The sequence below is a fragment of the Lepisosteus oculatus genome, chromosome 8, assembly GCF_040954835.1.
Source record: "Lepisosteus oculatus isolate fLepOcu1 chromosome 8, fLepOcu1.hap2, whole genome shotgun sequence".
Taxonomy (NCBI): Eukaryota; Metazoa; Chordata; class Actinopteri; order Semionotiformes; family Lepisosteidae; genus Lepisosteus; species Lepisosteus oculatus.
In genome coordinates, this window is record NC_090703.1 from 10,429,037 (window position 1) to 10,443,821 (window position 14,785).

Here is a 14,785-nt window from a genome sequence, read left to right on the forward strand (position 1 = left end):
GCGTGGAAATCCAAATGGAGAGGCATTGTGAGCCTCAGGTACTGGATCTCCACTGTACTGGTCTGTTTGGAAAACTCACAGATGAGACAGCTGTTCTGTTCTGCTGGGCTGGACATCAGAGGAAAAGAGCTTTACAGAGGGGCTAGATGGGGTGTGTAGCCTCCGCTCGTTTGTAACTTTAATGATGTGATTAACAACCAGAGATCAGAAGATGGTGGTGTGAGAGGGATGACAAATCTATCTTATTCTGTTACTGGAGTTATTGATATTTTAGGAATGTATTACTGAGTTTAAATCTGACAGTTACCATTTCCCTAATTCAGTTTTAGAGAACATTTCAAGGTGTTTTGTTTCTTTGTTCTGATACACATGACCTTCTCCAATCCTTCCCACCAAAAGCATTCCTTTTCCAGCTTTATGGATTGGAAGAGCTCGGTTCACTCCATGAGCAGCCTGTGAATCAGGGTCTGCTGGGATGGGTATTCCTCTGAAATTGCAATGCACCAGGAAATAAACAGCCTCATTTGTAGAAAAAAAAAAAACAACCAAGAGGCTCCCTTAACTGGGCAAATCTGTGCTTTGACAGGTGGAGCCAACATTACCACGCTGATTAAGGGCTGCTGAAGGGTTTCATCGAGACCGATCAGGATTTGTGGGGATTTTGGCTCTTGGCGATGGCTGTGCCAGTCTGAATATTACAACGCCACCGTTGCAGTTCAAATTCTTGAGTGCTGAAGCTCTGTGGAAGTAGGGCCATGGCACTGCAGGTCGCAGAATCCTCCCTCCGGGTCTGACTTTCCTGTGATTTGAATACCTGTTGCTTTTAATTGGGAAATGTTCTACTAAACCTCGGAGCATGCAGCTTTTTTTTTAAATCTGAGCACCACACGAATCAGGGGCACCTGTGGTCAGATGTAACTCTTTTGGAAAGGTGTTAAGCTTTATGCAGCCGTCATCCGCTCTACCAAAAAGAGAAACATGGCCTTTTCACGCTTTCCATTTTAGCATCCCTTTATATCTCTCTCTCTGCGTGTTCCTCTTGGTGTCCCTCTCTGTTTCTGCCTCCCTGTCTTTTATCATGTGGTCCTGGGCTGTTGATGACTTTTAATGATTTACCGAGAATGTAATTAACTAAGGTAAGCCAGGTGATTGAGTTTGATCAGTGTGTCTCGGACCTGTCAGGTGTGTCTCAGTTTTAAGTATCTCTTAGTTTCCACTGAAAGGAAGAGAGGGGAACTTTTAGATTTGTCTTTGGCATGGTCTTGGATGGGTTGTAGTGTTCTAGAACTGTTTCCAATCCGTATCTGAGGGATCATTACCAGCTCAGGCTTCAGTGAACACCCGATGTTTTCTTTTAAAGGTCAGCATGCTGCTTTACTTTACACATTAAACACATTTTTTCATTTTAGGACATTGGGGATTTATATGTGACTTTTATTATTAAGTGATGGACATTGATGATCTATGTGCAGCTCAAAACCATGGCAGATTAAAAAAAATGTAACTGGATCAGAAAATTAGGATGTTAGTGGTCCATCAGAAAAGACTTCTAGAATTCAGAGCGGTACATCACTCCTAGAATTCTAGAGCCACTGAATTTCTGACACACCTGCACCCTGACTTCTTAAATGTCAGCTCCTCAGAAGTTTGCTTGGATCTGTGACCTGTTTCAGTCACAGAACTCCGCAAATGCATTTCCTTGCTTCTCTTATGTTCTTGCTCGTTAAATTAGTCTCAGGTTGAAGCCCCCAAAGCCCCCTCATCCACATCATCTGCATACAGGTTTCTGACGGCCTACTGCAAATCAACAGAATATCATTTAGATTGATTTTGTTACCCCCTGTTTTTTCTCTTTTTAATTCAGACATGGATAATGGAGTTACAGCAGGCTCGCAGTTTCCATGGCCAGCATTGTAGGAGCGCATCTCATAAAGAGGTGTAAGAAAGACATTAAAAAAGACCTGCAGTCAAACTCTTGTTTATTAAGGCACATTTTATTTGAAGCCCACATGATATAAAACTGTGGAAGCAAAATACTGTATATGTTTCATAGTTCGTATTTTATGAGGAAAAAAGCACAAGGCAGGCAGTCTGCACTCTGGTTACGTAACTCATCAGAGGAACAATTATATAACCACAGGAAGTACCAAGTAGGCCAGGCTTTGCTGACCTAGATAAGCTGCCACTGACGAGGAGAGCTAGAGTGACTGTGAAGGATGACTTTCTTAGAAGTGATGCAGATCTGTTTTGCTTTCCATCAAATGCGCAGATCCATGTTTGTATTTTTTAAAGAAGGTAAATAGAGCATTTAGATTTAATTTGGGGAAAACGGGAGGCTGAGTTCTCTTGTGTCAAATTTCTGATAATGACGCCCGTATGAGAAAAAGATCCTCATTGCTTTTGGTAGTATACTTCACAGCTGGCTCTTCTCTTTCAGATTAAGGATTTATAATTAGTCCTGAAAACTATCACAGAAGTTCTCATTAAAGCCCTGTTTCGACCAGTCTCGTTTAATCTTTTAAGTTGATTAGATAGCCAAGCAGTTCAAAATGCATTGCTCTTCAAATACTTTCCTGGCCCTTAAAGGAAAATGTATTACAAGAAGTGCACTCTAATTAGTCCTTTGTTTGATTTTTTTTTACAAAAGAAGATCAGCTTCAAAGTGACTTTCGGAAGGTTTTTCGTACCCTTTTAGTCCCTTTTTGTCCAGCATTTGATTTGATGAAGATTTTGTAATCCAAATTTGATCTCGGAAGAAATCAATGGGAGGGGTATTCTGAGTGCGCTTTTAGTCGTCTTGCACGTTGATCAGATGGGTAGCGGACAGCCTCTCCAGTTGCCTCTGTATTGTCCACTGCTGTTCGTGTGGCGTTGTGGAAGAAGTGCACAGTGAAGACGTTTGTGGAGGGTTATAAATGACAGAGAGACCATTGACCATTGGACAGTAACACTCCTGTCTGTTGGAAATGTGCACTACCTACTTCCCTTCATCCCAAATACAACCTGCTGGTGATTTTCAGGAAGGAGATAATGAATATGTACCAAACTGCCATGAGCCCCCAGTGAAAAGTTTCCAGTTTGCCTTGTGTCTCCTTGGGTGCCCCCTTTCATTTGCTTCTCCATCATTGGAATAGTGAAAGTGTTGTTCTGTGGGACTGTGACCATTTTAATCCGAGATTCTCCTGAGAAACGCCACCTGACTGCATTCATTCTTTCTAGGATCACTTCCACTCATTTTGTCTCTGTTGCTTTGATCTTTTTTAGGAAGGTCTCAGTTGATGTATGGCAAGGTCAAAGATAACAAAACAAAGCGAAAATATTCTGAGCAAGACTTCAGTCATGGAATGACTGCTTTCTCAGATATGTTTCTTACGAAGTAAACACTAGAACAATGAAAATTCTGGAACTGAAAAAATAATAATTTGTGCTTTGTAATTAAGATGAAGGTACTCTCATATGACCAACAAGTGATGAGATTAAGGCAGTCTATCATGGAGACAATGACGCCTAGTATTTGGTGACCTAACGCTGCGGTTTGGCACCATGTCTTATATTGATAAGCATCATGGTTTCTGAGCTGTGATTCTCTTTGGATCCTACTTATTATATAAGTTGTAATGCTTCATCTTAAGCCATCAAATCCATGTGTTGGGAAAAATATTGGGTTGCTTAAACAAAAATTTTGTGAATGTGCGTTTGTGTTTGTCACATATTCAGGTTGTCAGAAAACAAGCTAGTTTGTAGTAGTTGATGCAGAAAAAGAGTTGGATATGTTTGAGGCAGTAATTAAGTGTGTTAAATATTACTTGTTAAGCTAGAAATGTTTAACAGTAATGGGTATTGTAGAGCACTCATTTATTCATCTAAGCATTTGGTTATAAAAAAAAATCTAAAAGCATTTTAGACCAAAATACATATTTGGTCTAAAATGCTTCTGGTCTAGACATGCACCAGTTTGCAGGCTTGATCTGTTCATAAGAATGCAAAGAAAGAAAAAGAACGGCCTGCGATAAAGTTTGAAAAGAACATGCAACATTGTTAAACTCATGGCAACTTGTCCTTCAGCTGCTGATGGAAGATTCTCCATACCTTGAGCTTTGGTTTATTTGTAGCTGAAAAAAGGATTGCCATTTGTCTTAGTCTTGTGAAGCTCTTTAAGTCCTGCGGTGAGGAAATGTTCTGTCCATATCTGTGAGATTGCCGATTTGATTTATACATAAAAAACATAGCTAATCGTGCTCTGGGGGTTTTAAAGCATGGATCTTAAACTACTTTTTCAGAATCACTTCCTTGGCTACATAGAGGCAGAGCTGGTAGGTGTGCATTCTTGTCCCTTAAGAGAAATGTCTTAAACCACATTGGTCTTGATAGTAAAACACTAATCTGGATGTTCTTGATGTCACTAGCCCTGTATAGCTTTAAAGACCTAGGAGAATTGGAGTCTTGCTCAATGTTATCACAGTTCGGAAGGGTTTCTGTCCTGCTGGTTAATAAAACCTGTCGGCATTCTTGTCTGTCTTCCATCATCTTCTCAAGCATTGCAATGGCTAACACTCCACAGTTCTCTTACTTCGCTTATGACTGCAGCATCAAATGAGCATCACACACTCCATCGTAAAATCCTTAAACTTAGCTTCTCATCAAACCCGTGGACTATATTCAGTTTTCCGTTATGTGATAACAATGAAAATCTCGTTTCAGCTGGAATTCTGTCCTTCTTATCAGCTACTGTGTCTTCTCTTGTCATTATCTGAGTCATGGTTCCTGTTGTTTGCTGTGGAGGCTAATCCCATTACTGTAACGCATATCAAATGTGTGGGCTGCAGATTCCCAGGGAGCTGTTATGGGAGTGCATTAAGAAGCTGCAGTTCTGTGCCTCCCCTTGTTGCTCAACAGGTTCTCCCCAGTGTTTCTGGATGGGGCCAGATAGCTGTTGAGGAGACCTCCTCCTGAAAGCCAGCATGGGACACCTAATTTACCTTGTACAGCTGCCCTGCAACCTGCCCCTGCTGTGATCACATCATCCTCCTACACTAGTGATCTGATGCATTAGATCAAAGCAGTCTGAGATATTGATGTGATGCTGTGGGGTGGCATTTGCACGCTTTCCTGACTTCGGTGGGCGATGTAACTTTCTATTACAGTTCAGCAGTATTCAACAGTTTTGTGCTATGCTTCAAGAGCCTTTTTTTTTCAGCTTAGTTTTTGTTTTTGTGAAAAACATTACCAAGTGATCATTCAGTACAGCTCGGGGCATTTTAGCAGAAACATACCTGAAACCAGACCTGTCTCTGAGCCTGCACTGAACTTGCAACACAAAAGTCTGAAAAGGGTGATTTTTCAATTAAATGCAAAAGCGATCTCATTGTGTGCTTTACACAATGTGCATTCCAAAATTGGAAGATGAATGCCAGCTTCACATTTTTTATTAATTGCTTAATCACCCACCACGTAATGATCATTTTCCAAGAGAGGTACTTTGTTGTTATTTGAATGAAAGATGGCTGGCCAGAACAGCATCAGTGTGAGAGCCCACAAAGATCTATTAATATGGTTTTAGCCCGTCTGTAAAGATGTATAGATTTGGCATCTGCCTTTTCCTCTGCACTGTACTTTCTCTGAGATTCACTGTTTAACTTTGCCTTTGGTATTTTATCTGACCTTTAGTGATCACAAAAACTGTTTGATTTTTTTCTTTGGCAGGGGGAATGCAATTATGAGTTAGAGCTGATGCCATATCTTAAGAAGGAGGATGTGATTGGCTGTAAAGGTAATAAAGCTTCATGTGGTGAAACAGCCGTCAAGGGAAAGAGACCCAGAAGATTGGGATCGAATCTGCACCCTGTCCACTCCAAGAAAAAACGTTCTTCAAGCTCGTCTATCGACATGGAGGAAGTAGACAGGGATTTTAGGACTCCTGGGGTGAGCGTATCAAAGCAGACGTCTTCTGTGTGCATGCCTGAGTCAACAGAGAAGTCCCTGTCATCTGAGGATGCCCAAGCCATAAATGAGCCTAAAGGCTGTGGAATGGAGTCAGAGCCAAGTGAAACATTCCAAGCCGGAGATATTGAATCTGAATGTATTATCATCCCTGATAAAAGAAAAGATCCAGGTGCAGGTTCTGCAGACCATTGTAGTTCCCCTGAACTTGAAGCTTTGCATCAATCTGCAAAATTAAGTCCCCACATTGGCTACGCCAATAAAACAGATGAAAGCTGCTCAGACATTGAAGCCATGTTTTATTTGCCAAAGTGCACTACTTTTTCTTTTGAAAAATGTCCTGATAAAGAAATACCACACAATGTGAAGGTTATTTTAGCAAATGTGAAAGAGCTCCTGGAAAGGTCTCCTCCTCCTGAACCTGACTTACACTTTGACTTGATAAACGTGGAACCCCCACTTGATTCTAAATCTCAGCCAATCAACACTTTCCAGATCACCTTTTCCTTGACAGGTGAGCTAGAAGTTCCTTGTGGAGAAAAGGAATCAAGCGATATTGTCTTGTCTGGTAGTGATTTGAAACTTAACGGTGTGGCTTCTCATGGAGTGATGACTAAGGAAGCAGCTGAAGTAAATAAACGTCCCACAGGCCATGCTGTTCTAAAAGCCTGCAGTCCCAGTTGGGATGTAATCTTTGATGAAGTCCCAGAGGAAAACCCCACACATGATGAACAAGACATGGGTTGCAGAAACAGTAAACTGCAGCTCCAGGCTGGCACACCAGGCGATGGTAATGACAAGGCTACTGGCAAACAGTACTGCCAGAGCCACAGCTTCAAAGCTGACCCCAAAGATGAAAGCATGGACCTGTTTGAAGATGATGATCTCTTCCTCCAGGTAAGTGTCCCAGATCCTGTTGTCAGTGATGACAAGTCTCCAAGGCCAAACGCTCCTGCAGGACCTGTTGGGGAGACAGATGGATTCGAGAGGGATGGATTGGCTTGCAGAGATCTTACTGTCCAAGAAAAAACGGCTTTTGTAGCTGAAGGGCCAACAGCTCCCTACCCGAGTTCTGTTGCAGATCAGCAGCAGTTACCACAGGATGAAGGACAGTACAATTGCTCACAGGAGCTCTTCTCTGTTAACTTTGACCTGGGCTTTTCAATGGAAGAGAGCGAGGATGAGCTCCCGGAAAAGGGAAATGCCTCTCCACATGAAGCAAAGGAATCAGCAAGCAGCTCTGCCACTCCCACCTCGGAAAGGGCTGCAGAAACGTGGCTGATCCCAAACGAAGAAAAACATGGATCATCCTCATGGTGTTGGATGGATCCTCGAGGCATGAATTGTGTAACACCTTTGATACATCACACTGAGAGAGAGACCGCTCCATTCTCGGTTTCAAAGGGGGTGTCTGTGTTGTCCCCAGTCATCACTAATCAAGACCAGAGTCTCCTTGCTCCCCCAGACATTACTGATCAAGACCAGAGTCTCCTTGGTCCCCCAGGCATCACCAATCAAGACCGGAATCTCCTAGCTCCCACAGCTGCTTCCACTCCCACTCCCTTTGCCACTTTGACATCTCCACGGGGTTCAGGCAAGTTGTTAAAGAGAACCCAGACATCACGGCCAGACCCCTCCTTTCTGGGAAGCAAGCTGTGGTCACCTCTGAAGGGCCATACGCAGGGACATCTGAAAAGAGCTCTGCTGAAGGCAGCAGGGCCTACCAGTGAAAACCGACCATCGGATCCTCTTCATAAAGGTGAGGGCTTTTTTGTTTTATAGTTACTGTGACTTCCCATGAAAATCATGATTTTGTTCCACTGTATTTCACCCTTCACTGTAGTTATTGTATATTCCTTGATGTTCCACAGCCCCACCTTTGAACTAACACTCTTTGCCCTAGCATGAGCCCTGCCTTCTACAGTCTAACTTGACTTTTTGAGCTTCACATTTTACACTGTGTGGGAGCAATGCTGCACAGCCTCTTATTCCCTGTTCTTCGTAGTCATGCTAATTTAATAGAATCATACCTTTTGTCCCCATGGAAAAGGTTAGGCACATGAAAACGACTTAGACCCCCAGTCACACTGTTAAGCTTGCCATTCTGAATTTGCCTAAGCCATCTGCTGTTCTTTACTTGTTTAACGTGTTTAACTCAATAGCCTGGTTGTCTGTCTGGTTGAATTTTGGTTTCTGGAATAGTTAGGCCTTTTCCACCAAAGTTTCTCCAGACTGTTCTCTCTTAAAACTTACAGAGGTATACCACAGTTAAAGCTGAATAACTGTAGGTAAGGCATCATGCAGCTGTGGGGAAAGTATGGAACAGCAATGATGGGAAAATAGTAAGTTAATAATAATAATAATAATAATAATAATAATAATAATAATAAATGCTTACACTTGTATAGCCTTTTTCTGAACACTCCACTCAAAGAGCTTTAAGGGTAATGGGGACTCCCCTCCACCACCACCACCAATGTGCAGCATCCATCTGGATGATGCGACGGCAGCCATAGAGCACCAGAACACTCACCACACATCAGCTATCAGTGGGGAGGAGGGCAGAGTAATAAAGCCAGTTCATAGATGGGGATTATTAGGAGGCCGTAATTGGTTTAAGGGGCAATCAGAAATTGGTAAATGCCATGGGATTTTTAATGACCACAAAGGACTGCGCCTTTTTACTGTATAGTGTCCCTGTCACTATACTGGGGCTTTTGGACCCACATAGACCACAGGGTGAATACCCACTGCTGGCCCCACTTACACCTCTTCCAGCAGCAACCTTTAGTTTTTCACAGGTCTCCTATCCAGGTACTGACTAGGCTCACACATGCTGAGCTTCAGTGGGCTGCAAGGTGTGAGCTGCAGGGTGATAAAGTTGTTATTTTACCTTACCTGCGAGCTGACTTCCTACAGCACAGGGTCTGAGAGTGCTGTCACCTACTGGGAAGAGACTCTCCACCTGGAAAGAAGTAGTTAACTGTGTAGCAGTGGTTTGTAGTGTTCTGTTTAGACTGAAGTGGCAAATAAAATTTAGAAATTAATGTAACAAAAAACGTTTTCAATACATTTTTTTATCCTTTTCGTAAAATAAAGCGTGTGTGCTTCTAGATCTATATTTTTCCATTTTAAAGAAGTTACGTAAGTTTTACCTAATTGCTACTTTATATAAAAATGAGTTACATCCTCTTAATTTAGTAGTCTTGCTCTGGGATGCATTCCTTCATCAGTTCACTGAAAGAATCTGCGTCATGTTTCGAATTTTTTTTCCATTGAGAACAGAACTGTCTTTGACGCAGGAAATATAAAAACAACATTTCACTGAAAAGAGCCACCATGGGCAGAAAAATATCGGGCTGACCTTTTTCAATAAAGTCTTTAATCTGCTCTTCCCTAAACCACATGAATATTGTATCGGCCACCTAGTGGAGACTGGGAAGATAGCTTTTCATGCTTTTGTCTTCCACTGCTCCACTGTTGGCAGGACCAGACCTGAGAGATCATTGGTTGGCTGCAACTCCTGTTGGTGGATTTATGTTTTAGAGGGGATGCTAATTTAGGGGTGTCCAGCCATGACCCCACAGATGACAGTTCCACACCACTGGCTCCTCAGCCAGGCACAGACACTGCCTGTCTGAAGCTGTGGTCACTTGTGTGCTGAACAGCATTACTATGTTCCCTATTAGTGGGGGAACAATCCAGTGCTTGATGAATTCTGCTTCACAGTGAGAGGAAGCAAATTCACTATGAACGAGCCATGAGCTACTTATTCCTGTGGTAACGTTTCTGACACCCCTTGCTTAAAACTCCCCAAAGCCAGAAGGGTCAATTACTTTAGAAGGCCAGTTTAGCTTAAATGTGATGTTGGATTTTACCTGCAGCAGCTTTGTCTTAATACTGCAAGACACCACAACACACAAGTGTAGGGCTGGCCGGCTAGCCAGTGTGTCCCAGTCTGACAGGCGTGGTGTTGTTTCCCAGGAGGCAGCAGTGGTGACAGTGACGAGGAGGCTGTGTTCAGAGGGCACAGGAAGAGAACCAAAGCCAACCCCCTGGACTCTCCAGACGTAAGCCTGTGTACTTTTAAAAACACTGCTGCTCTTAATTCTTCTACCACAACACGAATTAAAACACCTGGACATTTTCAGATTACTTTTTTCTTTTTCAAACTTATGGTACTTTTTTATACAAGGCTGATTGCCTCTGCTATCCAAGATGAACAAATCCTCTGTTCTTTCTCACAATAAGTTGTTGAAGGCCTTTAAAGGATGAGCTGTAGTCATGGAAACGCTTCAACTGCTTTTGTGTTTTGCTCCTGCAGAATAATGTGCACTCAAGACCAGGCATATTCTGGCCTGTATTGTACTCTGAAATATTGTTTGGTATTTGAAATGGAAAATATCTTTTGTTGAATATTTACGTTTCTTTTATTAAGGTTAGCGATGTGGACTCACCCATTCAAGTGGCACAGAGACGCAGAGCACCCTTCATTTCAGTAAGACAGTGTTTGAAAAGAAGAAATTGATTAATTGGGAAAAATAGAATTACAAACTGGGTTTTTGACATGTTTAGTTTATTAGTAGCCTTATAGTCATCATGCAATTTTCAGAAGTAATATTAGCATTTACATTTAAAACATGTTTTGTCTGGTTTTGTTTCACAAAATAAACATAGCACCATAGGATAAAACAAAGGAAACAGCACTAAAAGCAGATGTGGCTGCAGCATTTTAATTTTCCTTTAAAAAAATGTGAGCTCAACGTAGTTTTATTCAAGAAGAGAACCTGTAAAAGCTCCAGCAAGGAGGTCACTGCTCTCCTCCAGTAGGTAACGTTTTGAAACATTGTGTTCCAAAAGCATGTGCTTGACACCTGGAGTCAAAGGCGAGAGTGCAGGAAGCTCAGGGTCCTCAGGAAGCGCTGAGAGCTGGAGGAGCTTGTCCATGATGCTGGTCCTGGTGTGGTGTACCGGATGTAGTTTTGATTCTGGTGTCCCTTCAGCTGGAGGAGAGTGGGGACGAGCAGCTGTCTGACCAGGACTTCAAGGACAGCCTCCTGCGTCGCCCCCGGAGACCCAGGCCCCACAGAAACAGCACCCCACCACACGGGGCAAAGGTGACCCCTCGTTCCGCAGCCTGCTTGCACGGCATCTGTCTCCGCTTCCTCAGGACAGTGAAGTGTGGAACTATTTCACTGAGATCAAAAATCATGAGCCAACAAATTTCTCCAAAAGGGATCCTTTACATCTTATATGAATTGACTAGATACATTTATTGATGGAGACATTGATACAAACAATATATGCCTTCTGCCCTTTCACAACCAATGACATTATTGCTCCTATCATGGCAATATTGGATCAATATTCCCATTGTAATCATGGATCGGTTGTGATAGGTATATGAGAAAGTCTCCTGTCTGGTAAGGGCTTCAGCATTGTGGAGCTTATAGTGGAAGTTAGGACACAGTCTATCACAGGACAAACACTTCCACTGAGAATTTACAGACAAGTTACCCTGGGAGGCATAAAAACAGAGCACCCAGTGAAAACTAATGTGGAGGTTTTGGGAGATGATGCACACTCCACACATTCAGGCTGATTTCCTAATCACATTGAGCTCAACGATCTTATTTTGTTGAGGTGAATCTTGATTGTATGGCCCCCTGTCTGTCTTTCTTCCTCCCACCCTGCAGGTGGCGATCAGAGCTGCTCGGGAGTTCCTCGATGAAGAGGCGGAGCTCTCAGAAGAAGGCGGGGCTGTGTCCTCAGATGAGGCCTGTGATTCGTCAGAGGAGCTGGACCATTCCTTGGCGGGTTTTGTTGTTGACAACATCCAGCCCTCGCAGGGCTTGAATGGTACCTGACTGAAAGCTGCAAAAATAGCTGTCTATGCATAACACTCATTCGCTGGCTGGATGAAACAAAATATTATTTAAAACTTCTGATTACCATAATATATTGGATGTACACAAAAACTGCAAGTGATGGCTGAACCTTGCATTTTTAACATTTTATCATAAATTGATGTATTCTAGAGCTATAGCTCGCCTGTCTAAGTCCGTGTTTTGCGATTGCATGCGTGCGACTGTGAAGGAGGGGACGTCAGTGTACTGATCTGCTGAGCTGCTCCAGAAAAACTGTGTTTGAGAAGTTTAAAGCGTGTCAGACAGTTGAGCCCCTGGATGTATATCGATTTTCCTGTTTCGCTTGATATTCTTAATAGTGAAAAATAAAACTGATGGCCAAGAACCACCTGTTTTTTTTTTGCCTCCAGATTCAGCCATGCATGGTGTTTACCTGAAGTCGGTGAGAAGCCCAGCTGTACATAACAAGTACAAGATGGTTTATAAACCCAGCTATGACCTGGAGGTCTGCTCGCAGGTAAGAAGTCCGAACAGCTGAAGGGTTTCAGTGAGAGAGAGGAAGAGCCTCAGTTCCGGAACTGTGGTGATGGTGGGAGGCACGTCTTCAGACGGGGGGCGGTGATTTTTTCATCGGCTCTCCCATTGAAAGAGAAGCATTTACTAATAGCAGTGGGAAAAGGTGCGGTCTCTCCTCTCTAAGGGTTTAGTGTGTTTCCGTTTGTCCTCAGGTTACAGAGCAGGACGAGTCGTACATGGAAGACAGCTTTGTGGTGCAGGGCGGTGAGGAGGAGGAGGAGCCGGGGGACAGCGACGAAGAAGAGGTGTGTGCAGTGGAGCTGCTCCCTGATGATACCTGCATCGGAGGGAGGAAGCTGTATCCCACACGACGCAGGGTCCGGCTCAGACGGGCCCAGGGCCTGGAGAGTGGGCTGGAGCTCTTTGCCAGGGAGGTGAAGAAGCCCAAAGCCTCCCGCATCATTGTCCCAGAAGACACCAGCGAAGAGGAGGAGGAGGGGAAGATGGAGGATGCAGGCGGAGATGCTAAAGCCCTACCCAGGCCTGGAGAGCCCCCACTGACGCGGCTGCCTGTCTTCAAGACCCCCCACCCTGAAGAACAGGGGTCGGCCATACAGGAGGAGAGGAGGCGTCAGCAGCTCAGCCTTCAGGCTTCCGTCTCTGAGGCTCTCGACTTCCAGCCCGCCTCCTCCAAAGAGCTCAGTGCAGCGCAGCAGCAGGTACACACTGTTTACAGTACCGCCAAAACACTCCAACTTTATGTAACAGATTCAATTCAATTCGACTTTATTGTCATTAAATTTACACAGGTGCATAGTAGAATGAGAAGTGTTTCTCATTAGTCACTCAGGTGCAGTATATAAATAGGACAGAAGATAAGACAATAGACAGTAACACAATAGTAATAACAGTAACATGTAATAACATAACATAAATAACATGTAATCTTGATGTAATGATGGTAAAACTGTCCTTCGGCCGAGGAACGGAAGAGAGAAGCCCTTCAGTCTTGAAGATCTGGGCGCTCTGTCTTGGCGGTGCCCGAGCGTCCTGTAACCACGCTTTGCTTGCTTCCCCCTGCAGCCTGGATGCTCTGGCGTCGGTGAGGGGTCGCGACCGCCGCTGTCCCAGCCTGTGTCCGTCCTGGCCGACAGCCGGGGGATCGCTGGGGGCCCCGAGGTGCTGTCCTGCCTGCGGCTGCGCCACGGGGTGACCGCCCAGGTCTGCTCGCTGGGCGCGTGCGACTTTATCGTCAGCAACAGGATGGCAGTGGAGAGGCAGACGCTGTCCGAGATCTCCAGCAGCGTGAACCGCGGGCGTCTGGCGGAGAGGGTCCGCGCCCTGCAGGGCTCTTTCGACAGGGTGTGCCTCATCGTGGAGAAGGACCGCACCAAGCCTGGTCAGTGTGCTGGGGGGGGCACACGTTGGCGCCTCGGGAGCAGACGTGTAGCACCGAATGATGCACATTCTCGTATCCAGGGGGGCAAGATCATGGCAAGGGGCAAGGTCATGAGTTTATAGAAGTTTAAACTGCACTGTTCAGGGGCGAAATGACCACTCCTCAAACTCAGCAACTGAGAAAAGACATACCAACACATCAGTAAGCCATATCAACACTTTGCAACACAGTATTCCTTGTTTTTCGGAGGCAGAAATGTTTGGAAAGGAAACAAAATGCTTGCCCAGTAGCAGATAATTCAGTTTAGAGTTGCTTTTCCTCCTTTCGGACTTTGCAACATTTAACAACTACAGATGTAAGATATTGTAGTTTCTAAATTTGAGGGTATTGTGGAGAGTCCTGACTATGGACAGGTGCAGTTCTCCATCTTTAGTGATAGCTTGTACAGCCTGTGGACGGGGAAAGTATAGTAGATTAGGATCACAGAGCAGCCGTGTCTTTTCCTGAATGTCATGCTGGATTGTGAGGAGAGGTTCGATCCACAGGTGTGGAAGGCCATCCTGAGAACCCAGCTGAGCGACAGTATAGTTTTGAGGATCTGAACACGTGTTGTCCACACATGGGTTCATGTTCTTAGACCACCACAAACACGCTGAATGACTGGGAACTCCGCTCTTACAGCACCTACAGCTGTGTTTTCCCCCAAACACCACCCTGTAAATTAGGATCAAATTTTACGAAATTGGTGAAAAAATGTTTTATTTTTCCACAATAACACGATTGTCTGATGTGTTAATACCAGCGGTCCGTGGAACCAAAGTGATGTGTGTTTTCTAGGTTTTCACTGACAAATGACAAAAAACACTTGCAAAACAATTTTCAGTTGCTTAACATACAGTTTTGTACACAAAAAAAAAATTATATCAACTACTTTATGGCATGCAAAGATTCCCTGTAGTATGTCCTAAAAATACAGATGTGTTAGAGATTCCTTTATATTTTAGACTGTAGAAAACATAATTAAGCAGTGCTTTTTTTTAGAGAGGGTATAGTGGATGATTAA

At 43.9% G+C, this 14,785-nt stretch overlaps 1 protein-coding gene across 2 annotated transcripts in view; it reads left to right on the top strand.

The window, feature by feature from the left end:
* The window catches only part of fancm (FA complementation group M), a 62,886-nt gene that overhangs the window by 46,321 nt on the left and 1,780 nt on the right, over window positions 1–14,785 (top strand). For both annotated transcript variants that reach the window (XM_069193198.1, XM_015350263.2), the window contains exons 14-21: window positions 5,704–7,699; window positions 9,925–10,010; window positions 10,379–10,438; window positions 10,944–11,057; window positions 11,637–11,799; window positions 12,218–12,324; window positions 12,536–13,042; window positions 13,407–13,722. In XM_069193198.1, coding sequence (XP_069049299.1) covers window positions 5,704–7,699; window positions 9,925–10,010; window positions 10,379–10,438; window positions 10,944–11,057; window positions 11,637–11,799; window positions 12,218–12,324; window positions 12,536–13,042; window positions 13,407–13,722 — 3,349 coding nt within the window. The remainder of the gene's footprint in view (window positions 1–5,703; window positions 7,700–9,924; window positions 10,011–10,378; window positions 10,439–10,943; window positions 11,058–11,636; window positions 11,800–12,217; window positions 12,325–12,535; window positions 13,043–13,406; window positions 13,723–14,785) is intronic.